The sequence below is a fragment of the Delphinus delphis genome, chromosome 3, assembly GCF_949987515.2.
Source record: "Delphinus delphis chromosome 3, mDelDel1.2, whole genome shotgun sequence".
In the NCBI taxonomy this organism is placed as follows: Eukaryota; Metazoa; Chordata; class Mammalia; order Artiodactyla; family Delphinidae; genus Delphinus; species Delphinus delphis.
Genome location: NC_082685.1, coordinates 20,949,155 through 20,975,707, shown reverse-complemented (window position 1 = coordinate 20,975,707; position 26,553 = coordinate 20,949,155). Strand labels below are relative to the sequence as shown.

The 26,553-nt window shown below is 42.3% G+C and overlaps 2 protein-coding genes across 4 annotated transcripts in view; one reads left to right on the top strand and one right to left on the bottom strand.

The window, feature by feature from the left end:
* The window catches only part of UIMC1 (ubiquitin interaction motif containing 1), a 179,968-nt gene extending 159,523 nt beyond the window's left edge, over nt 1–20,445 (bottom strand). Inside the window, exon 1 of the mRNA XM_060008323.1 lies at nt 20,356–20,445. The gene's annotated coding sequence lies outside the window, so the exon portion shown is untranslated. The remainder of the gene's footprint in view (nt 1–20,355) is intronic.
* A 150-nt stretch (nt 20,446–20,595) lies between these two features.
* The window catches only part of ZNF346 (zinc finger protein 346), a 29,952-nt gene continuing 23,994 nt past the window's right edge, over nt 20,596–26,553 (top strand). For 2 of the 3 annotated variants that reach the window (XM_060008318.1, XM_060008319.1), the window contains exon 1: nt 20,622–20,806. In XM_060008318.1, coding sequence (XP_059864301.1) covers nt 20,632–20,806 — 175 coding nt within the window. In that variant the 5' untranslated portion in view covers nt 20,622–20,631. Of the gene's footprint in view, nt 20,807–26,553 lie in introns of all 3 variants that reach the window. The other variant, XM_060008317.1, reaches the window with a different exon arrangement.

Below are 26,553 nucleotides of genomic sequence, written 5' to 3'. Positions count from 1 at the left end.
AGATGATGGATGTTTATTAGACTTATTGTGGTAATTATTTCATGATATATTTAAGTCAAATCATTATGCTATACAACTTAAACTTGTACAGCCTGTATGTCAACAATATCTCAGTTATAAAAAGAAAGAAAATAGAAGAAAAGTTGAGAAATTTCATCAGATATCAGGAGTCTAAAAATAGAAAATGGAAATTGTAAAACTAAAAATTGCTATATCCAAAACTAAATATACCACAGGTGGACTTAATGTAGATTAAACATAGTAGGACAGAGGATTATTGAAGTAGAAGAAATGACAGTAGAAAATATCCAGATAGAAGCACAGGAGAAAAATACTATGGAATATACTTAGCATGTAAGAGAATTACAGGACACGGTGAAAAGTTCAAATATATATGAGTAATAGGAGTTCTAGGAGGAGAGAAGACAACAGAACAAAAATAAAATTTAAAGAAATACTGGATTAATTTAAATATTTTCTTTAAGAATTCACATATTTTTCAAAAATTTTCCTAAACTACAAAAGATATCAAACCATAGATTCAAGGAGTTCTCTGAACCCCAAACAGGATAAATACAACAAAATAAATAAATATAATAAAATACAAGGACATATCATACCAAAGTGCTAAAAGCAATGATAAACAGAAAATCTTAAAAACAGCCATATATAAAAGATACATTATGATCAAAGGAACATGAATACGATTCATGACTAACATTTCAACAGAAACAATGGAAAACAGAAGTGGAATGCTTCAGAATGAAAAACAGCACTTTAAATTGATGGAAAAGGGACTTCCCTAGTGGCACAGTGGTTAAGAATCCACCTGCCGGGCTTCCCTGGTGGCTCAGTGGTTGAGAGTCCGCCTGCCGATGAGGGGACACGGGTTCGTGCCCTGGTCCGGAAGGATCCCACATGCCGCGGAGCGGCTAGGCCCGTGAGCCATGGACGCTGAGCCTGTGCGTCCGGAGCCTGTGCTCCGCAATGGGAGAGGCCACAACAGTGAGAGGCCTGCGTACCACAAAAAAAAAAGAAAAGAAAAAGAAAAAAGAATCCACCTGCCAATGCTGTGGACACGGGTTCCAATATCTCCACATCTTTGTATTGCTGGTGGGAATATAAAATGGCATACCCGCTGTAGAAAACAGTATGGCCATTCTTCAAAAAGATAAACATAGAATTTCTATATAATCCAGCAATTCCACTTCTAGGTATAATACTTAAGAGAATTGAAAGCATGGATCCAAACAGATATTTGAACAGCAATGTTCACAGAAGCATTATTCACAATAGCCAAAAGGTAGAAGCAACCCAGTGTCCATTGATGAATGAATGGATGGATAAACAAAATGTGGTACATACATACAATGGAATATTTTTCAGCCTTAAGAAGGAAGGAAATTGTGATACATGACACAACATAAATGAACCTTAAAAACATCATGCCGGGACTTCCCTGGTGGTCCACTGGTTAAGAATCTGCCTTCAGAGGGCTTCTGGGAAGATGGCGTTAGAGTAAGACACGGAGATCACCTTCCTCCCTACAGATACACCAGAAATACATCTACACATGGAACAACTCCTACAGAACACCTACTGAACGCTGGCAGAAGACCTCAGACCTCCCAAAAGGCAAAAAAAAAAACCACGTACATGGGTAGGGCAAAAGAAAAAAGAATAAACAGAGACAAAAGGATAGGGACGGGACCTCCACCAGTGGGAGGGAGCTGTGAAGGAGGAAAGGTTTCCACACACTAGGAAGCCCCTTCGCGGGCGGAGACTGCGGGTGGCGGAGGGGGGAACCTTCGGAGCCGCGGAGGAGAGCACAGCAACAGGGGTGCGGAGGGCAAAGCGCAGACAGTCCTGCACAGAGGATCGGTGCCGACCGGCACTCACCAGCCCGAGAGGCTTGTCTGCTCACCCGAGGGGCGGGCGGGGCTGGGGGCTGTGGCTCGGGCTTCGGTCTGAGCGCAGGGAGAGGACTGGGGTTGGCGGCGTGAGCACAGCCTGCAAGGGGTTAGTGCGCCACGGCTAGCCAGGAGGGAGTCCGGGGAGATGTCTGGACCTGCCGAATAGGCAGGAGACTTTTTCTTCCCTCTTTGTTTCCTGGTGCGCGAGGAGAGGGGATAAGAGCTCTGCTTAAAGGAGCTCCAGAGACGGGCGAGAGCCGCGGCTAAAAGCGCAGACCCCAGAGACGGGCATGAGACACTAAGGCTGCTACTGCCGCCACCAAGAAGCCTGTGTGCGAGCACAGGTCACTATCCACGCCCCCCTTTCCAGGGAGCCTGTGCGGCCCACCACTGCCAGGGTCTCGTAATCCAGGGACAATTCCCCCGGGAGAACGCACGGCCCGCCTCAGGCTGGTGCAACGTCACGCCGGCCTCTGCCGCCACAGGCTCGCCCCGCACTCCGTGCCCCTCCCTCCCCCCGGCCTGAGTGAGCCAGAGCTCCCGAATCAGCGGCTCCTTTAACCCCGTCCTGTCTGAGCGAAGAACAGACGCCCTCCAGCGACCTACACGCAGAGGCTGGACCAAATCCAAAGCTGAGCTCCTGGGCACTGTGCGAACAAAGAAGAGAAAGGGAAATCTCTCCCAGCAGCCTCAGAAGCAGCGGATTAAAGTTCCACAATCAACTTTATGTACCCTGCACCTGTGGAATACATAAATAGGCAACGAATCATCCCAAAATAAGGAGGTGGACTTTGAGAGCAAGATTTATGATTTTTTTCCCCTTTTCCTCTTTTTGTGAGTGTGTATGTGTATGCTTCTGTGTGATATGTTGTCTGTATAGCTTTGCTTCCACCATTTGTCCGAGGGTTCTATCCGTCCGTTTCTTTTTTGTTTTTTTAATTTTTTTCTTAATAATTACTTTTTATTTTAATAACTTTATTTTATTTTACTTTATCTTCGTTCTTTATTTCCTTCCTTCCCTCATTTAGACAACGAATCATCCCAAATTGAGGAAGTGGACTTTGAGAGCAAGATTTATGATTTTTTCCCCTTTTCCTCTTTTTGTGAGTGTGTATGTGTATGCTTCTGTGTGAGATTTTGTCTGTATAGCTTTGCTTCCACCATTTGTCCTAGGGTTCTATCCGTCCATTTTTTGTTTTCTGTTTTTTTCTCTTAATAATTATTTTTTATTTTAATAACTTTATTACATTTTATCTTACTTTATTTTACTTTACCTTCTTTCTTTCTTTTTTTCCTTCTTTCTTTCCTCCTTCCTCCCTTTCTTTCTTTCTTTCTTTCTTTCTTTCTTTCTTCTTTTTCTACATTTTATCCTGAGCCGTGTGGATGAAAGGCTCTTGGTGCTGCAGCCAGGAGTCAGGGCTGTGCCTCTGAGGTGGGAGAGCCAACTTCAGGACACTGGTCCACAAGAGACCTCCCAGCTCCACATAATCTCAAACGGCGAAAATCTCCCAGATATCTCCATCTCAACACCAGCACCCAGCTTCACTCAACAACCAGCAAGCTACAGTGCTGGTCATCCTATGCCAAACAACTAGCAAGACAGGCACACAACCCCACCCACTAGCAGAGAGGCTGCCCAAAATCATAATAAGTCCACAGACACCCCAAAACACACCACCAGATGTGGACCTGCCCACCAGAAAGAAAAGACCCAGCCTCATCCACCAGAACACAGGCACTACTCCCCTCCACCAGGAAGCCTACACAACCCACTGAACCAACCTTAGCCACTGGGGACAGACACCAAAAACAACAGGAACTACGAACCTGCAGCCTGCAAAAAGGAGACCCCAAACACAGTAAGATAAGCAAAATGAGAAGACAGAAAAACACACAAAAGATGAAGGAGCAAGATAAAAACCCACCAGACCTAACAAATGAAGAGGAAATAGGCAGTCTACCTGAAAAAGAATTCAGAATAATCACAGTAAAGATGATCCAAAATCTTGGAAATAGCATAGACAAAATGCAAGAAACATTTAACAAGGACCTAGAAGAACTAAAGATGAAACAAACAACGATGAACAACACAATAAATGAAATGAAAAATACTCTAGATGGGATCAATAGCAGAATAACTGAGGCAGAAGAATGGATAAGTGACCTGGAAGATAAAATAGTGGAAATAACTACTGCAGAGCAGAATAAAGAAAAAAGAATGAAAAGAACTGAGGACAGTCTCAGAGACCTCTGGGACAACATTAAACGCACCAACATTCGAATTATAGGGGTTCCAGAAGAAGAAGAGAAAAAGAAAGAGACTGAGAAAAAATTTGAAGAGATTATAGTTGAAACTTCCCTAATATGGGAAAGGAAATAGTTAATCAAGTCCAGGAAGCACAGAGAATCCCATACAGGATAAATCCAAGGAGAAATACGCCAAGACACATATTAATCAAACTGTCAAAAATTAAATACAAAGAAAACATATTAAAAGCAGCAAGGAAAAAACAACAAATAACACACAAGGGAATCCCCATAAGGTTAACAGCTGATCTTTCAGCAGAAACTCTGCAAGCCAGAAGGGACTGGCAGGACATATTTAAAGTGATGAAGGAGAAAAACCTGCAACCAAGATTACTCTACACAGCAAGGATCTCATTCAGATTTGATGGAGAAATTAAAACCTTTACAGACAAGCAAAAGCTGAGAGAATTCAGCACCACCAAACCAGCTCTACAAGAACTGCTAAAGGAACTTCTCTAGGCAAGAAACACAAGAGAAGGAAAAGACCTACAATAACGAACCCAAAACAATTAAGAAAATGGGAATAGGAACATACATATCGATAATTACCTTAAATGTAAATGGACTAAATGCTCCCACCAAAAGACACAGATTGGCTGAATGGATACAAAAACAAGACCCATATATTGGCTGTCTACAAGAGACCCACTTCAGACCTAGAGACACATACAGACTGAAAGTAAGGGGATGGAAAAAGATATTTCATGCAAATGGAAAGCAAAAGAAAACTGGAGTAGCAATTCTCATATCAGACAAAATAGACTTTCAAATAAAGACTATTAGAAGAGACAAAGACAAAGAAGGACACTACATAATGATCAAGGGATCGATCCAAGAAGAAGATATAACAATTGTAAATATTTATGCACCCAACATAAGAGCACCTCAATACATAAGGCAAATACTAACAGCCATAAAAGGGGAAATTGACAGTAACACATTCATAGTAGGGGACTTTAACACCCCACTTTCACCAATGGACAGATCATCCAAAATGAAAACAAATAAGGAAACACAAGCTTTAAATGATACATTAAACAAGATGGACTTAATTGATATTTATAGGACATTCCATCCAAAAACAACAGAATACACATTTTTCTCTAGTGCTCATGGAACATTCTCCAGGATGGATCATATCTTGGGTCACAAATCAAGCCTTGGTAAATTTAAGAAAATTGAAATTGTATCAAGTATCTCTTCCAACCACAACGCTATGAGACTAGATATCAATTACAGGAAGAGATCTGTAAAAAATACAAACACATGGAGGCTAAACAATACACTACTTAATAATGAAGTGATCACTGAGGAAATCAAAAAATACCTAGAAATAAATGACAATGGAGACACGACGACCCAAAATCTATGGGATGCAGCAAAAGCAGTTCTAAGAGGGAAGCTTATAGCAATACAATCCTACCTTAAGAAACACGAAACATCTCGAATAAACAACCTAAACTTGCACCTAAAGCAATTAGAGAAAGAAGAACAAAAAAACCCCAAAGTTAGCAGAAGGAAAGAAATCATAAAAATCAGATCAGAAATAAATGAAAAAGAAATGAAGGAAACGATAGGAAAGATCAATAAAACTAAAAGCTGGTTCTTTGAGAAGATCAAAAAAATTGATAAACCATTAGCCAGACTCATCAAGAAAAAAAGGGAGAAGACTCAAATCAATAGAAATAGAAATGAAAAAGGAGAAGTAACAACTGACACTGCAGAAATAAAAAAGATCATGAGAGATTACTACAAGCAACTTTATGCCAATAAAATGGACAACTTGGAAGAAATGGACAAATTCTTAGAAATGCACAACCTGCCAAGACTGAATCAGGAAGAAATAGAAAATATGAACAGACCAATCACAAGCATTGAAATTGAAACTGTGATTAAAAATCTTCCAACAAGCAAAAGCCCAGGACCAGATGGCTTCACAGGCGAATTCTATCAAACATTTAGAGAAGAGCTAACACCTATCCTTCTCAAACTCTTCCAAAATATAGCAGAGGGAGGAACACTCCCAAACTCATTCTACGAGGCCACCATCACCCTGATACCAAAAGCAGACAACAATGTCGCAAAGAAAGAAAACTACAGGCCAATATCACTGATGAACATACATGCAAAAATCCTCAACAAAATACTAGCAAACAATCCAACAGCACATTAAAAGATCATACACCATGATCAAGTGAGGTTTATTCCAGGAATGCAAGGATTCTCCAATATATGCAAATCAATCAACATGATACACCATATTGACAAATAGAAGGAGAAAAACCATATGATCATCTCAATAGATGCAAAGAAAGCTTTTGACAAAATTCAACACCCATTTATGATAAAAATCCTGCAGAAAGTAGGCACAGAGGGAACTTTCCTCAACATAATAAAGGCCATATATGACAAACCCACAGCCAACATTGTCCTCAATGGTGAAAAACTGAAAGCATTTCCACTAAGCTCAGGAACAAGACAAGGTGGCCCACTCTCATCACTCTTATTCAACATAGTTTTGGAAGTTTTAGCCACAGCAATCAGAGAAGAAAAGGAAATAAAAGGAATCCAAATCAGAAAAGAAGAAGTAAAGCTGTCCCTGTTTGCAGATGACATGATACTATACATAGAGAATCCTAAAGATGCTACCAGAAAACTACTAGAGCTAATCAATGAATTTGGTAAAGTAGCAGGATACAAAATTAATGCACAGAAATCTCTGGCATTCCTATACACTAATGATGAAAAATCTGAAAGTGAAATCAAGAAAACACTCCCATTTACCATTGCAACAAAAAGAATAAAATATCTAGGAATAAACCTACCTAAGGAGACAAAAGACCTGTATGCAGAAAATTATAAGACACTGATGAAAGAAATTAAAGATGATACAAATAGATGGAGAGATATACCATGTTCTTGGATTGGAAGAATCAACATTGTGAAAATGACTCTACTACCCAAAGCAATCTACAGATTCAATGCAATCCCTATCAAACTACCACTGGCACTTTTCACAGAACTAGAACAAAAAATTTCACAATTTGTATGGAAACACAAAAGACCCCGAATAGCCAAAGCAATCATGAGAACAAAAAATGGAGCTGGAGGAATCAGGCTCCCTGACTTCAGACTATACTACAAAGGTACAGTAATCAAGACAGTATGGTACTGGCACAAAAACAGAAAGATAGATCAATGGAACAGGATAGAAAGCCGAGAGATAACGCCACGCACATATGGTCACCTTATCTTTGATAAAGGAGGCAGGAATGTACAGTGGAGAAAGGACAGCCTCTTCAATAAGTGGTGCTGGGAAAACAGGACAGGTACATGTAAAAGTATGAGATTAGATCACTCCCTAACACCATACACAAAAATAAGCTCAAAATGGATTAAAGACCTAAATGTAAGGCCAGAAACTATCAAACTCTTAGAGGACAACATAGGCAGGTCACTCTATGACATAAATCACAGCAAGATCCTTTTTGACCCACCTCCTACAGAAATGGAAATAAAAACAAAAATAAACAAATGGGACCTAATGAAACTTCAAAGCTTTTGCACAGCAAAGGAAACCATAAACAAGACCAAAAGACAACCCTCAGAATGGGAGAAAATATTTGCAAATGAAGCAACTGACAAAGGATTAATCTCCAAAATTTATAAGCAGCTCATGCAGCTTAATAACAGAAAAAAAAACAACCCAATCCAAAAATGGGCAGAAGACCTAAATACACATTTCTCAAAAGAAGATATATAGACTGCCAACAAACACATGAAAGAATGCTCAACATCACTAATCATTAGAGAAATGCAAATCAAAACTACAATGAGATATCATCTCACACCAGTCAGAATGGCCATCATCAAAAAAATCTAGAAACAATAAATGCTGGAGAGGGTGTGGAGAAAAAGGAACCCTCTTGCACTGTTGGTGGGAATGTGAATTGATACAGCCACTGTGGAGAACAGTATGGAGGTTCCTTGAAAAACTACAAATTGAACTACTATATGACCCAGCAATTCCACTACTGGGCATATACCCTGAGAAAACCATAACTCAAAAAGAGTCATGTACCAAAATGTTCATTGAAGCTCTATTTACAATAGCCCAGAGATGGAAACAACCATCATTGGATGAATGGATAAAGAAGATGTGGCACATATATACAATGGAATATTACTCAGCAATAAAAAGAAACGAAATTGAGCTATTTGTAATGAGGTGGAGAGACCTAGAGTCTGTCATACAGAGTAAGTCAGTCAGAAAGAGAGAGACAAATACCATATGCTAACACATATATATGGAATTTAATGAAAAAAATGTCATGAAGAACCTAGGGGTAAGACAGAAATAAAGACACAGACCTACTAGAGAATGGACTTGAGGATATGGGGGGGGGGGGAAGGGTAAGCTGTGACAAAGCGAGAGAGAGGCATGGACATATATACACTACCAAACGTAAGGTAGATAGCTAGTGGGAAGCAGCCGCATAGTACAGGGAGATCAGCTCGGTGCTTTGTGACCGCCTGGAGGGGTGGGATAGGGAGGGTGGGAGGGAGGGAGACGCAAGAGGGAAGAGATATGGGAACATATGTATATATATACTGATTCATTTTGTTGTAAAGCAGAAACTAACACACCATTGTAAAGCAATTATAAAAAATAAAATAAAAAAAGAATCTGCCTTCAAATGCAGGGGACATGGGTTCGATCCCTGGCAGGAACTAAGATCTCACATGCTGTGGGATGCACCACAACTGCTGAGCCCACGTGCTCTGAAGCCCTCGTGCCACAACAAGAGAGAAGCCCACGCGCAGCAAGGAAAGAACCCTCATACTGCAACGAAGATCCCGCATGCTGCAACTAGGACCTGATGAAGCCAAAATAAAAAAACAAAACAAAAAAAAATTATGCTAAGTTCAATAAGCCAAACACAGAAGAACAGATATTGTATGATTCTACCTATATGAAATACGTAGAATACTCAAATTCATAAATACAGAAAGTAGAATAGTGATTACCAAGGGCTGAGAGTAGGGGATAATGGAGAGGTAAATGGGTACAGAGTTTCAGTTTGGGATAATGAAAAAGTTCTGGAGATGGATAGTGGTAATGGTTGTATACAACATGAATGTGCTTAATGCCACTGAGCCGTACACTTAAAAATGATTAAAATAGTAAACTTTATGGTCTGTATACTTTACCAGAATGAAAAATAATTAATAAAAGCAAAAGAGGACATTTTCTGACAATAAAAGTTGAGTGAATTCCCATTTGCAACAACATGGATACACCTAGAGAGTATTATGTTTAGGGAAATAAGTCAGACAGAGAAAGACAAATACTGTATGTCATCACTTATATGTGGAATCTAAAAAATAAAACAAATAAATGTATATAGCAAAACAGAAACAGACTCACAGATATAGAAAACAAATTAGTGGATACCACTGGACAGAGGGAAGTGAGGTGGGGCAAGGTAGGGATATGTGATTAAGAAATACAAACTATTATGTATAAAATGGATAAGCAAGAAAGATATATTGTACAGCACAGGGAATTATAGCCATTATGTTGTAATAACTTTAAGTGGAGTATAATCTATAAAAATACTGAATCACCAGGCTGTTCACCTAAAACTAATATTGTAAATCACCTATACTTCAAGTTAATTTTTTTAAAAATGTTAAAAAACTGAAAGAATTCATCACGAGCAGACCTGCACTGTAAGAAATACTAAATGAAATTCTTTAGTCTGAAGGAAAATAAGCCAGATGGAGACATGGAACTGCAAAATAGAATGAAGAACCCCTGTAAGGGTGACTACATAGGTAAATACAAATGAATATTGGAAATGAATATTGACAGTTTAAAACAACAAAGAAAATAATGTCTTAAGGAATTTAAAATATACACTGAAATAAAACATAGCAACAATAGCACAGAAAGCACAAAGTGTTAGAGTTAAACTATTTTAAGTTTCTAGCATTGTTCAGGAAGTGTGAAAAATACTAATTTAGGATAGATTGTAATGAGTTAAGAATGCATAGTATAATCCCTAGAGTAACCACTAAAAGAGTTATCAAATAATAATCAAATATCTAAATAGTTAAATAATAATAAAAAAATAAAAAGTAGAATGATAAAAAATCATTGTTCAATACAAAAGAAGGTAAAAAAATGGAATGAAGGAACAAAGAACAGAAAGAACAAACAAAATAAATAGCAAAATGGTAGAAATAAACACACTGTATCAGTAATTAAATTAAATCGAAATGAACTAAAACACTAAATAAAAAACAAAGATTGTCAGGATTTTAAAAATCCAACTATATGCTATTTACAAGTGACACACTTTAAATATAAGGTCATCAAGGTTAAAAGAACAGGATGAAAAAATAGGTGCCATACAAATACAAACAAAAGAGAGCTGGCTTAGCTAAATTAATATCAGACAAAACAGACTTTAATATAAGAAGTATTACTAGAGATAAGGAGAGGCATTACACACTGATAAAAGTGTTTGGCTGAAAAATATGACTTTCCTATTAGTATATTTAGAAATTAAATATAAGAAGCAAGGGACTTCCCTGGTGGTCCAGTGGTAAAGAATCCGCCTTCCAATGCAGGGGACGCAGGTTCAATCCCTGGTCAGGGAACTAAGATCCCACATGCCACAGGGCAACTAAGCCCACGCACCTCAACTAGAGAGCCCATGTGCCATAAACCACAGAGCCCATGCACTCTGGAGCCCGCATGCCACAACTACAGAGCCCACGCACCCTGGAGCCCACCCGCCACAACTAAGACCCAACGCAGCCAAAAATAAGAAATAATTAATTTTTAATAAAATGAAATATAAGAAGCAAAAAATAACAGAACCAAAAAGAAAAGTAGGGCTTCCCTGGTGGCGCAGTGGTTGGGAGTCCGTTTGCCAATGCAGGGGACAAGGGTTCGAGCCCTGGTCCAGGAGGATTCCACATGCCGCAAAGCGGCTAAGCCTGTGCACCACAACTACTGAGCCTGCACTCTGGAGCCTGTGAGCCACAACTACTGAGCCCACGTGCCACAACTACTGAAGCTCGTGTGTCTAGAGCACATGCTCTGCAACGGGAGAGGTCACTGCAATAAGAAGACCGTGCACCACAGGGAGGAGTGGCCCCCGCACTCCGCAACTAGAGAAAGACCGCGCAGCTGTGAAGACCCATCACAGCCAAATACAAATAAATAAAATAAATAAATTTATTAAAAAAAGAAAAGTAGACAAATCCACAGTCATTGTTAGTGACTTGAACACACACACACGCCCCTCAGTAATTGATAGAACTAGTCAAAACTCAGGATATAGAAGATCTGACTACACTATCAATCACATTGACATAATTGAATATTTATATAACACTATACCCATCAACTGCAAAATACGCATTCTTTTCAAATACAAATGAAATGTTCACCAACTCGACCACATGCTGGGCCGTAAAACAAATCTCAACGGTCTTCAAAAGACTGAAGTCTTATACAGTATGTTCTCTGATCACAATAAATTAAATAAGAAATTAAAGAAAGCAAGAGAGGAGACTTCCCTGGTGGTCCAGTGGGTAACACTCCAAGCTCCCAATGAAGGGGGCCTGGGTTCGATCCCTGGTCAGAGAACTAAGGTCCCACAAGCCACGTGATGTGGACAAAGAAAAAAAAGCATATAAAAAAAAGACATTAAATTCCCTAGTACCTAAAAAATATCTACTTCATGGAGGATGCTTAATAAATGTTTAATGAATTTAAAAAGTAGGGCAAAATGAAGGATAGAATGAGAAGGTGTAACATACTTCTAATACCATTTACACCAACTAGGTTGGCAAAAGCTAAAGAAGTCGGACAGTACCAAGTGCTGGAGAGAATGAAAATCAATGGAAACTCTTACAGTTTGCTGATAAGAATATAAATTGATACAACCACTTTAGAAAACAATTTGGCATTAGCTTATAAAGTATAACATTCACATACCCTACCACCTGACAATTCAACTCCTAGGTGTGAACCCTAAGAAGCTCCTGCCCAAGTGCCCCAGGAGATAATTATAAGAATGTTAATAGTAGCTCTGCTCACTATAGCAAAAACTGGAAACATCTCAAATGTCCATCAATAGTAGAAAAGATAAGGCAATTATGGTATATCCACACAGTAAAATATTAACCCACAGTGAAAATGAATGAACCATAGTTGCTTGCAACAACATAGATCTTAGAAACTTAGTGTTGAATGAAAAAGGAAAATCACAGAAAAAAATACAAACAGTATGATACCATGCTTATGAAGCTCAAACACAAACAAAATTAGGGGGCTTCCCTGGTGGTGCAGTGGTTGAGAGTCCGCCTGCCGATGCAGGGGACACGGGTTCGTGCCCCGGTCCGGGAAGATCCCACATGCCGTGGAGCGGCTGGACCCGTGAGCCATGGCCACTGAGCCTGCGTGTCCAGAGCCTGTGCTCCGCAACGGGAGAGGCCACAACAGTGAGAGGACCGCGTACCGAAAAAAAAAAAAAAACACAAACAAAATTAAACAATATGTTGTTTAGGCATATACGTAATTTTTTAAATTATTTATTTATTTATTTTTGGCTGCGTCAGGTCTTAGTTGCAGCAGGTGGGATCTTCGTTGCGGCACGCAGACTCTTCACTGCGGCATGCAGGCGGGATCTAGTTCCCCGACCAGGGATCAAATCCGGGCCCCTGTATTGGGAGCACAGAGTCTTACCCACTGGACCACCAGGGAAGTCCCTATAATTTTTTTAAAGCAAGGAAATTATAAATACAAAATTCAAAATAATGGTTAGGAAGAGATGGGGTAATAGATAATGTTCTAACTCAGATTGGATGATGACTTCATGAGTGTTCATCATATCTTCATTCTTTATAATTTATATGTAATGTTTTATATGTATTAAATATGAACTTAAAATATTTTTTAAATAAGGAAAAAGCAGTAGAAAGGGTGATAGAAGCATGGAGAAATGAGTTGTTTACTTCTTCCTAGAAGAGAGGAGAAGTTAAGGAGAATTTCATCTAGTAGGTGTGTCAGGGGTCCCCAGGTTCAGTGATTCACTAGAAGGTCTCACAGGACTCAGAGTATAATTGCACTCACAGCTATGATATATTATAGCCAAAAGATACAAATAAAAATCAGCGAAGGGAAAGGGGGCATGGGGCAAAGTCCAAAGGAAACCAGGCGCAAGCATCCAAGAGTCCCTTCCCAGTGGAGTCACACAGGATATAATTAATTCCTCCAGCATGACTATAATACCACTTGTGAAGTGTTGTCTACCAGGGAAATTTGCCAGAGCCTAGAAATCCAGGGTTTTTATCAGGGGTTAGTCGTGTAGGCACTCTCTGCCTACCATGTACCAAAATTTCAGGCTCCCATAAGGAAAGAAGGTGTTTAGCATAAACCATGTTGCTAGCACAGTTTAGGCTCAGTGATCCACTCCTATATGTTAGGGTAGTTAGGAACCCTCCTGAAATCCAAATTCCCAGATGCTAGCCAAAGGCCAACCTTGAAAGCAGGACTTTCAAAGGATAGCACTCTCAGTCCTGCTTTATCAACTTTTTTCTGCATAGTAAGTAATACTGCGGCTGATATTTGAGGTGAAACTTCAAGAAGTATGTCAAATGGACAAGGTAATGTGGTGGAAGGGCATTAAAGGTAAAGGTAAAGAGGTATGAAAAGATGCCCCAGTCGGGGAACAAACCACAGCGCTGAGGTCCTTTCAATATGGGTGGAGCACAAGGCACTTGGGAAAATATCAGAAGAAGGAAGTGTAGAGGGAAAGAGTCAGGCTATAATGGGCCTCTTACACCACAGTGGGACATTTTAACTTTGTCCTGCAAGCGATGGGGAGTCATTAAAGTACTGTAGGTGAGGGAGTATAGTACAACGCCTGGCTGAAACAGACTGCTTGTGTCCTCCCAAAATTAAGATGCTGAAATCCTAAACCCCACTGTGATGGTATTAAGAGGTGGGCCTGGGCTTCCCTGGTGGTGCAGTGGTTGAGAGTCTGCCTGCCGATGCAGGGGACACGGGTTCATGACCCGGTCCGGGAGGATCCCACATGCCACAGAGCAGCTGGGCCCGTGAGCCATGGCCGCTGAGCCTGCGCGTCCGGAGCCTGTGCTCCGCAACGGGAGAGGCCACAACAGTGAGACGCCCGTGTACCGTGAAAAAAAAAAAAAAAAGAGGTGGGCCCTTTGGGAGGTGAATAGGTGATGAGGGTGATACCCTCATTCATGGGATTAGTGCCCTTATAAAAGAGACCCTAAGAGAGCTCCCTCACCCTCTCTAACGTGTGAGGACGGAGGGAGATGGCTATCTATGAACCAGGAAAAAGGTCCCCACCAGACACCAGAGCTGCCAGCACTTCAATCTGGGACGTTCCAGCCTCCAGAACTATGAGAAACAAATGTTTGTTATTTAATCTACTCAATCTATGGTATTTTGTTATAGCAGCCCAAATGGATTAAGACACTGGCACAAAATGTAGTAGGTCCTAAGTAAATCCTGTTGATTTCATGTGACTTAAACTACTATGCCAGTTCAAAATCTATACAGATTTCTTGGCAATTCTTCAGCAGAGATGGTGGAACTTCATCGATCATTTTAGGCCACTCTAGATTTCCTTAGATACATTAAACTAGACTACATCACTCTGATCCATAATCAAATGCACAGACTATTAACTGAACCTGGTTCTAGGAATTGTGGGATCTAAAACTGGTTCTAAAAAAGCAGGATTTAGGGGGCTTCCCTGGTGGTGCAGTGTGGTTAAGAATCCGCCTGCCAATGCAGGGGACACGGGTTCGAGCCCTGGTCTGAGAAGATCCCACAAGCCGCAGAGCAACTAAGCCCATGCACCAAAACTACTGAGACTGCACTCTAGAGCCTGCGAGCCACAAGCTCGTGCTCCGCGACAAAGAAAGGCCACCGCAATGAGAAGCTCGCACATTGCAACAAAGAGTAGCCCCCACTCACCGCAATTAGAGAAAGCCCGCATGCAGCAACGAAGATCCAATAAATAGACAAAAATAAACAGACAAAACTAAAAAAACAACATAAATAAATTTTTTTTTAAAAAGCAGGATTTAGGTGATAGGGTCTTCACCAAGATGGAGACTAAAACGTAGTATCAATTTGTTAAATTACCAGGAAAATGTAGCTTTCAGAATAAACTGGTAGCAACTACCATTTATTATGTGCCAGGCAAGGTGCTAAGTAGTTTATGGAGATTGTTTTCGTTAATCTTCACAACCACCATTTAAGATGGGTATCATTTTCTCATTTACAGATGAAGAAGCAGAGTCACAAATGTGAAATAATTTACCTACGGTCACATAGATCATGGGTGCAGAATGGAGCAGTTGATGTCAAGCTGAGTACCTCATGGCTTTAACTGACTGCCTGTTTTTTTTCTCAGAGATTATTGGGGTTAATCCCCATCCTGCTTGCCTCAGACATCATCCGGGTCCAGAACATCATAGCCAACCGCTGCATCTCATATGGCTCTGAATATTCACCCCTTCTTCCCCAAGGCAACTTGGCAGGGCCTAAAATGGTTGAAATCCCTAGACTGCCACTAGAGTGATGAGAAGAAGCAGTCTTATCTGTTTACCCTAACTTGCCATACAGATATGCTCATTTTTTAAGTGGGCTATTACATGGAAAAAGTTGGGAAGCTCTACTTGAATCCAGTCTAATCCTCCTCCTCTCAAAATCCTCTGGAAATCCCAATCTATGATCAGCAAACTCCACTATATCCTCAATCTGTCCTTGGAAAGTCACTTTATTAAAACTTGGCATCCCCTGAAGACACTGCTTCCCTGTATGCAGCCCTGAAGACACTGTAATAAAAATGACCTAGCCTGAGAAATAGACTAGAATTGTAGCAAAGATGTACCCCCGCAGAGTGAAGGCAAGTCATTTTCTACAGGCAACTGTTTTCCACAATTTCCCTCAGGAGCACCCATGCTGTTTTGGATTAATCTCAGGTTCGAATCGAATAACACTTGTTCATATCCTGTTAGTAAAACCTAATCTATGGCCACTTGTAACAGCTGGAGATGTGTTCGCAGAGCTGAGAAGTAGAAAGCATCATATGGGGTAACCCAGAAACCATCATGATCCCCACAACTGTGGCTTCTTTGTCCCACCCTATGCACACTAGCCTTGGTTGTTGTATTACTCATGTTTTGTTTTGTTTTGTTTTAATTTTCTGTTTTATTTTATGATGCTTTGACATCTTGGGACCTTGCAGACCAGGATGGAACTGCCCCTCTCAGGGTTTGCTAATTCCTAGAGATAGAAAGCCACCTGCCTTCAAGCACACCTTTCATATGCAAACCAACCAATCCAAACCAGTATCCCTAACCACCTCCTTTATGGACTCTCATACACCAAACCAATATTCTCACTACCCTAAATCACCCTAGGGCCAGGTACCAGAAAACCAGGGACCACTCCTATGGCCCAGAGCCCTGTTGAAATTATTCAAACTAGTCAACCCAACCTCTTACCTTGCCTCACCCATTCCTTCCTGGGGAAACCACAATAAAGGCTCTGGGCAATGCTCTCCCCTCACACCTTCTGCCTCCTGACCAACCTTGGTGCTTCCCCATATGGCCCTGCATGGGCCTCTTGGGAACTGCACATAATAAAACTTTCAATGGCATTGAACTCCTGTGTCATCACTCAGTCACCTCTATAAATTAAGTCCTGGGCACAATCAAAACACTTGTCACTTCCATTACAGCAGTTAACATATACTCTCTGATATCATGTATAAGTAGATACTTTCATCTCCAGAATTTAATCTCCCTGAGAGTAGGAACCATATTTTACTAAAAAGCTCTGTAGGACTTGCCTGGTGGCGCAATGGTTAAGAATCCGCCTGCCAATGCAGGGGACACGGGTTCGAGCCCTGGTCTGCGAAGATCCCACATGCCAAGGAGCAACTACACCCGTGTGCCACAACTACTGAGCCTGTGCTCTAGAACCCACAAGCCACAACTACTGAGCCCATGTGCTGCAACTACTGAAGCCTGCGCCTAGAACAACAAGAGAAGCCACCACAATGAGAAGCCTGCGCACCACTACGAAGAGCAGCCCCGGCTCATCGCAACTAGAGAAAAGCCTGCACATAGCAACGAAGACCCAACACAGCCAAAAAAAAAAAAAAAAAGGAATATAAAAAAATAAATAAAATAAAATTTTAAAACTAAATAACAAATAAAAAGCTCTGTAGTGTGGGTTTGCATGCCCAAGAACACACACACACAGTCACTGTTTATTCAACTGAAATGTTTGCTGAACTGTGGCCAATTTCTGTCCCTTCACAAAGCCATTTCCCGGGGATTGTTCTTCTCCCATAGCAACAATACACAGTAGAACATGTTGAGAAGTGGTTCTCATTTTCCACAGGGAAGAAATAAAAAAGCCCCACAAATACAAGGCATCACCTGCACTGCTGGATCCCAATAAGGAGTCCAGGCCTGGACCAATATTAGAAGCATTTACACAAAGCAGAAAAATGGTGACACGGGCTGTTCAGACACTCAGTGCTGTAGCTCAGGACTCTGCCTCAGTGACACAGGGGACAAATCGTGACAGCATTCATTGGAGAATAAATGGAAGTTATTTTGAGCATCTAATTGGATTGGGAGTGGGGAACTGGGGATTATTTATTATTATTTCCAATAATGTATAGCATCTTAAGTATCCCATTCTCAAGATTTGCTCCACCATGCTTAAAAAATACATATGCTTGAGTTCTGGGACTTTGACAAAAATGCCCTCTATCCCTTCGTATTTCTACCTGAACAATTCATGCTATGCAAATATGAGTAACTAGAAATCTTCTTTAAGATAAATAAGTAACATATAGTCATCGGTTTTTAGGCTGGTCATCTGGTATTGGCAAAAAGACATGGATTTGCAGTCTGAAGACTGGTGTGTTCAAGCACACTAGTGACTGGGCTCTGTCACTAACTAGCTGTGTGACCCTGATAAAAACCTTCACCTCTCTGTCTTTATCGTCAAATAAGAATCTATCATAAGAGAACCACCCTGAGGATTAAACGTTATAATGTATGTTAAAGGTGCTTCATAAACTATAAAGCACTCACAAACATCAGTCATCTATGGCATTGGAAGCTCCAGAGCCTGGCATGAGGCCTGACACAGAGCTGGTGCTCAGTATTTGTAGTCTAAATGAGTAAATACCACTGATGAGCTCTGTGATCTCAGGCAAGAAAAATCTCTCTCCTCCTCCTCTGATACCACTGTCCCCCTTGTTCACTGCACTACAGCCATACTGTCCTTTTTCCTGTTCCTCCTATTACAGCAAGCTCAGTCCTGCCTCAGAGCCTCTGCTATTTCCTCTGCCTGGAACACTCTTCCCCAGCTCTTTGCATGGCCATCCCCTTCTCATCAGTCAGGTCTTAGGTCAAATGTCATTTCTTCAGAGGCTTTCTCTTACCACCCTGACTAATGTTCCTCCCCTATCATTCACCCAATATATATTCCTGTTTTATTTTCTCCTCCTGTTGACTTGTTTATTACACTCTCCTTCACTAGAATAAAAAACACTCTACTAGAGATTCTCTGTCTGTCTTGTTTACCACTGTATTCCAATGCCTAAGACAACATCTAGCTCATAGAAAACTCTCAACAAGTGTTTGAATAACTGAGGTTGGAATAACTTAATATCAAAAGTTTCATTCATTCAACAAATGTTTTGTATGTACCTATGAGGATTCAGGCTCTATATCAATGTGCTGGGGATTCAGCTGAGAACAAAACAGACAAAAATTCCTGTTTTCTTGGGGCTTGCCTTCCAGTGGGGAAACAAACAATAAACAAGATAAAAAGCAAAGTACATACTATATCTGATAATAAGTGTTAAGGAGAAAAAAATAAATAAAGCAGTAAAGGAGGATATGAAGTGTGTTTGGAGGCGCGTACAGAAATGCGAGACTGAGCCATGAGGCTATATGGGAGAAATACATTCCAGAAGGCCAGGGTAACTGGGACAGGAATGAAGGGATTGGAGGCTAACAAAATAGAGGATGACGTCAGGGAGGTTAAGAGAAGTCAGATTGTATAGGGCCCTGTTGGCTAACCCAAGGACTTTGTCTTTTACAAAGAGTAAGATAGGGGACCTCCCTGGTGGCGCAGTGGTTAAGAATCCGCCTGCTAATGCAGGGTACATGGGTTCGATCCCTGGTCCAGGGAGATCCCACATGCCACAGAGCAACTAAGCCCTTTGTGCCACAACTACTGAGCCGGCACTCTAGAGCTGGTGAGCCACAACTACTGAGCCCACATGCCACAACTACTGAAGCCCACACGGCTAGAGCCCATTCTCCACAACAAGAGAAGCCACCGAGGGCTTCCCTGGTGGCGCAGTGGTTAAGAATCCACCTGCCAATGCAGGGGACACGGGTCTGCGCCCTGGTCCGGGAAGATCCCACATGCTGCGGAGCAACTAAGCCTATGCGCCACAACTACTGAGCCTGCACTCTACAGCCCACGAGCCACAACTACTGAAGCCCACGTGCCTAAAGCCCGTGCTCCGCAACGAGAGGCCACCTCAATGAGAAGCCCACGCACCGCAACGAAGAGTAGCCCCCCGCTCGCCACAACTAGAGAAAGCCCACGTGCAGCAGCAAAGACCCAACGCACACAACAATAAATAAATTAAAAAAAAAAAAGAGTAAGATGGTAAAGTTTTGGAGAATCTGAGCACCGGGGTGTCATGATATGGCCTGTTATAAGAGGATCGCTGGGGCCACTGTTTTGGGAATACCTTAAAGGTAAGCGAAGAGACCAGTAAGGATGCTACAATAACCACAGCCAAGACATAGTGGCTCCGGAAGACTGGGGAAGGAGCAGGTGCGGGGTTGGAAGATTAAATTTTGGCTTTTGACAGTTACTTTGGAGTGGAGTTTAGGGCGAGGTCTAGGCTGGGGGTCAGCATCTGGAACTCAAACGGCAACAAATGTTGCCCTGCTAGTGAAATGAAGAAGATATTCCCACATAACAGAGCCTTCATGCGAAAGAAGTGAGGTGTCAAATGCTGACCGGAACAAGGTGAGAACCCTGAGCCAAGGACTGCACGAGCCTGTCCCGGAGGGAGGGGTATGCGGTGGAACCTGCGACCGACTTCCGAATCCACTGCACAAGCTCCGAAGTCCCAGCAGCGTCGACGAAAAAGAACGGCCAGGGTCAGAACCGCAACGCAGCCTGCAGTACTCAAACCTCGCGAGATTTGTTGGCCGGGCAAAGCCATCCTCCCACCCACATCTCGCGAGACCAAGGTTCATGAGCGGCTATAGCCGGTTAGGGTTTGTGGGGAAGATGGAGTATTCCGCGTTGGGCACCGCGGAGGCTGCGGACAGCGGCGCGGCCCGGCCGTACAACAACTCGGAGGAGCGGGAGGGCCGGGAACCCGACGGGCTGCGCTTCGACCGCGAGAGGGCGCGCCGCCTCTGGGAAGCAGTGTCCGGGGCCCAACCAGTGGGGAGGGAGGAAGGTGAGTCCGGGGACTTCAGAGGCAGGAAGACACTCGCCCGCCTGCTCCTTTCGCGGAGAGTGGCGGAAGCGCGGGGCGGGGACGCGGACCAGCCCCCGGGTCTACGGTCACACCCTCTGGCGCCCGGCCCGCCCCCTGGCGTGATGCGCCCCGGGACTCCCTGACTCGTGCACCTCACCAAGACCTGGGCGCGTTGTGCCAGCTCCCCTGAAAATCCAGGCTGTACGCCACAAGAAGCGCGCGCAAATGGTCAAGGGCCTTCTCACGCTGTGGCCGCGTGGTTCTTTACCCCGCCTTCCTCACCCGCGAGAGCTTACTTCTTCCTAAACTTGAGGACTGGAATCCTCCGGGCGTGCCGTGCACGCCGTTTCGGAGACCCTCAGAACCTTCCCCGCCAGCCTCGTAACCCCTTCACCATCCCAGTCTCCAGGTTCCCCCACCCCTAGTGTCTCTTGCCTCCCTTCTCTCATGCCCCACACTTCCGAGGGCTCTCGAAGGCCTTCTCCATACCTCAGTGTGCCTCCTGAACTTGGAGACTGAGCCCTGGCTTACCCCTGTTTCTTGGTGTCACCTGTTTCCACCACTTGAATCCCTTTTCTAATATGGGAGCCAGGAGCCCGGGAGCCTGGACGGGTATACTATGGCTCCAGCTTTTTGTATCCCACGCTTGACCCAAGGTTGTGGAGAACAGCATATACAAGTCTCTCTAGGGGGGCACTTCTGGGCTGAAGCTTCCCAGCTTGTTCTGCACTTGACCTAGCCCCGGGTAAGATGGAGATAGAAAGAGGAGGATGGAAAGAGCTGCTCTGACCCCGTTTTGTGACCCCCTTCACAGTCCTTAGCAGAGCTAGCTGCTTAACTCTAACCCAGAAGTACACAAACTGGGCTTTTGTGCTGATCCTGTCAGGTAATCTGCAGGGAAATCAGATTTCTCTAAAGGTTTGTTTGCTTGCTGAGCAGACTAATCTTGGAAAGTTAATATGTTGCTTGTGAACTGATTGTCCTGGGATAAAATGGAATTTTTGACCACATCCAAGGAAGATATGTTTAAATTTGGGGTGGTATACATACCTATACCCTGGTGTATATTTCTCCAATTTAAAAACTAGTCTAGTCTGACTCCTAAATTAATAAGAGGCTCCTATCCCCCTCACCCCCATACTTTCAAACTTGTTTGGCACAAAGTTGCCTCTCCTCCACCCTCCACCGCCTGCAATTTTCCTTTCATTAATTTGACCAACATTCACTGATGCCTGCTCTGTTCCCAGGATTGGCTGGGCATCAGAGCTACAGAGTTGAGAATAATACTGGCCTTGCCCTGGAGGGGCTTGTAGTCTAATCCAGGAAGCAGACACCAAGACAGTTGCAGTATAATGTAGTGGGTTCAGTGAAGTGGGAAGTCTAAGAGTTGAGGGTACACAAAGAGGAAGCGCCCTTTGTCCTCAGGGGATACAGAAGGCATGCCTTGGACATTGAAGCAGAGAACACAGCAGCTTGCTCTGGGAAGTGAACTGTTTATGTGTGTATGAATGCCCACAGTCATTTAGAACCCAGTTCACTTCCCTGCTCTCCTCACTTTGTCCAATAATTTATTTGAGGTCTAGGTAGATACCTAAAACACCGAGTCCTACTTACCTTGGTTTTTTATTTTCTCTTAGTTATAATTTTTGTTTTCTCATTGAGTTATAATTTACATACCATAAAATTCACCCATTGTAACTGTAAAATTCAATTAATTGTAGTAAAAGTATAGAGTTGTATAGCCCTAGTCCAGTTTAGAATATTTCCATCACTCCAATTTGTGCTCCTTTACATTAAATCCCCACTCTTACCTCCTGCTCTCGGCAACCACTAATCTGTTTTCTGTCTATAAATTTGCCTTTTCTGGACCTTTCAGTAAATGGAATCCTATAATATATAGTCTTTTCCATTTGGCTTCTCTCACTCAGCATGTTTTTGAGGTTTAGCCAAATTGTAGTGTGTATTAATACGTCATTCCTTTTTATTGCTAAATAGAATTCCATTGTATAAATCTTGTTTTTTTTATTCTCTAATAATCTCTGCCTTTTTTTTTTTTTTTTTTTTTTGCGGTATGTGGGCCTCTCACTGTTGTGGCCTCTCCCATTGCGGAGCACAGGCTCCGGATGCGCAGGCTAAGCAGCCGTGGCTCACAGGCCTAGCCGCTCCGCGGCATGTGGGATCTTCCCGGACTGGGGCACGAACCCATGTCCCCTGCATCGGCAGGTGGACTCTCAACCACTGCGCCACCAGGGAAGCCCAATCTCTGCCTTTTGAGTGGGCTGTTTAAACTATTGACATTTAATTTAGTTGTTGATATGGCTAGACTTACTGTCCCTACTTCATGACCCTATGAAAATCAGCCCTCTATGTCGCATTCTAGATCTCTCAGCCTCTGCCCCATACCTCTTCTGATTGTCTACAATATGGATACAAAATAAATCCTGCCAATCAGATGCCTTCTCGTAAGATTTGGAAGGCAGAAATGCAGTGAAGATCATATTTCTACAGCTATTGTTACTGTCAAGAAAGGTTGTGGAACTATGAGATCTTCTTACATCAGTGTTCCAGCATCCATTCTCCAGCTTCATATGTTAAGAGGCATGTTCAATGACAATGGAAGCTTCTTACTTCCAGCAAGGCTGCAGTGGAGGCCTCAGAGATTATAGCTCACCTGTTGGAACAGTTATGCATTGTTCCTAGAGACATTTCTGGAAGGCTCAACCTAGTACCTTCAGCCTTTCCAATGATTTTCTAAGCATCTAATTTCCTGTATCAAACCTATGCCCTCTGGTAATTGGATTAGAGTTGTATGTGGATATTTGGGAAACAGGGATTCACATTCAGGCCACCTTCTCAGAATTCTGATAATTCATATAAGTTCTTTTTCCCTCTGTGGACCTTAGCTTCCTTCAACCTCATGAATCTCTCACAGATTTTGTGAGTCAGGAATTCAAGAAAGGGTTGGCTGGACAGTTCTGACTCAAGGTCTCTTATGCAGTTGCAGTCAGGTAGTGGCTAGAGCTGAAACAGCAGTGGGATGGAACTTCTGGAGGCTGGCCGGGCATCTCTTTTTTCACATAGTCTCAGGGTCTCTCCATGTGATTTCATGCATGGAATAGTTGAGGCTTCCTCACAGCCTGGAAGAAAATCGCTTACATGGTAGCTGAAGACTTTAAGAGCAAATATTCCCAATTTGGTTCGTTTTTATAATTTCTGTCTTCCATGTGTCTATATGTTGCTTAGTAGTCAACCAGTGATTCAGTAAACACCTGGAGCCAGTAAAGGCCTCGGTTGGATCTGTAGGTAGGTAGGAAATTACATTCAAAGTTCAGGCCATTTTAAAGTCAGCCCTGGCTTTTACTTTCTGTCAGGGCCTTTTGCATCTCTTCTGTGCATGTGTACAACCTCAGAGTTGGCCAGGAGTATGTGACTAACTTGGGCCCTCTTAGGTCCCCACTGCCACACAGTCTCAACCACAAACATGACACAGCAAAGGCTATAGTAGAGCCTTTGGCCTTTCCTCCTCACCTACCTCTGAGACCATCACTTCCACCAATATTATCACTAGATAGGGGCATTGCCCACCACTCCAAATCAAGTGATTTCCTCTTCCACAGGGAAGCTATTGGTTCTCACATCCTACCTCTTCCTGGTAGAACCTCTGCACTGACTGAGTGTGGGAGGGGATGAGAGCAGTCCCAGATTCCCGCTCTTCTCACCCAAAGTTCAGCAGATGTACAAGCATAAGTGCTTCCCAGATTGTTAAGTGCCTTTGGTCAATTTCCAGGGTACTGAAGGGATTGTTTTTGTCAATTTTGTTCAGTGTTTTAGTTGCCTTGGGTGAAGAGGATCTCCTCACTCTGCTATAGCCAAAGTCCCGCCTCATACTCATTTTATATTCAACTTCACTTCCTCTGCCTGACTTCTAAATTTGGAGGGTCCAAGACTCAGTCCCAGGAGTCTCAATTTGTATCCCCAGCTCTGACCTTTCCCTCAAGCTCTAGGCCTGAATCTCTAGCTGACTACTTGATATCTCTACCCATGTATGCGATAGACCACTCATGTTTAATATAGCCAAAGGAAACGTCTTTAATTTCTCCTCCAAGGCTGTCTTCCTCCAGTTCTCATCTGTTAGTTTCTCAAATTCAAAACCTAGGAGTTATCCTTGAATGCTCTCCTACTTCACCCCCTACATCCAATCAAAGAAATTGGATGTCAGATCTACTTCCAGAACATAATTCCAAATCCATCCACTTTTCTCATCTCCACTGACAACCTGCCTAGTCCACATTTCTTTCATCTATTGCCTAGAAGACTGCAACAGCCTCTTCCCTGTTCTTCCTGTTTCCATTCCTATTCCCATACAATCTGCTGACACAACGAATAGACTAATCTTTTCAAAACATAAGCCATATCTTGTCACCTCTCATTGCACTAAGAATAAAATCTGTAGTTCATACCATGGTTTATGAGGCCTTATACTCATTCCACATGATCTGGTAGGCCTCAAACTCTCTCCAACTTTATTTCCTACCACTATTCTCTCATTCACCATACTCTATCCACACTGTCCTTCTCTTCATTCCTTGCATATGCCAAACTCATCCCTGCCTCAGAGACTTGACACTGTCTCAGGCTGGAACAGTTTCCCCCAGACCTTCTTGTGGCTAACGCCTCCCTAGCATGGTCTTCACTGACTATACTGCCCCAACATTCTCAACCACTTACTTTGTCTGCTTGTTTTCATAATATTTCTCACTCTCTGTCACTATCTTGCTTATTTATTTACTTTGTACTCTCTCTTATTTGTTGACATGGCCCCAGCACTAAACCCATTGCTGGCACGTAGAAGGCATTCTGAATACATAATTGTGAACTGTGTGAATGTATTCTCTGAAGCCAAAGATGTGTATTTCATTTATTCAGCAGGTATTCACCAAGCCCCTCCTGTGGGTTAGGGATTTTATTTTTAATTTATTTTATTGAAGTATAGTTGATTTACAATGTGTTAATTTCTGCTGTATAGCAAAGTGATTCAGTTTCATATATATACATGCATATACATGTATATTCTTTTTCATATTCTTTTCCATTATGGTTTATCACAGTATATTAAATATACTTCCCTGTGCTATACAGTAGGACCTTGTTGTTTAATCCATTCTATATATGACAGTTTGCATCTACTAATCCCAAACTCCTAATCCATCCCTCTCCCACCTCCCCCTTGGCAATGATGAGTCTGTTCTCTATGTCTGTGAGTCTGTTTCTGTTTTGTAGATAAGTTCATTTGTGTCATGTGTTAGATTCCACATGTAAGTGATATATGGTGTTTGTCTTTCTCTTTCTGACTTCACTTAGTATGATAATCTCTAGGTCCATCCGTGTTGCTGCAAATTACATTATTTCATTCTTTTTTATGGCTGAGTAGTATTCCATTGTATATATGTACCACATCTTCTTTATCCATTCATCTATCAATGAACATTTAGGTTGTTTCCATGTCATGGCTATTGTGAATAGTGCTGCTATGAACATAAGGGTGCATGTATCTTTTTGAATTATAGTTTTGGCTGGATATATGCCCAGGAGTGGGATTGCTGGATCATATCGCAACTCTATTTTTAGGTTTTTTTTGGGTTTTTTTGTTTTTTTTTTTTTTGCGGTACATGGGCCTCTCACTGTTGTGGCCTTTCCCGTTGCGGAGCACAGGCTCTGGGCGCGCA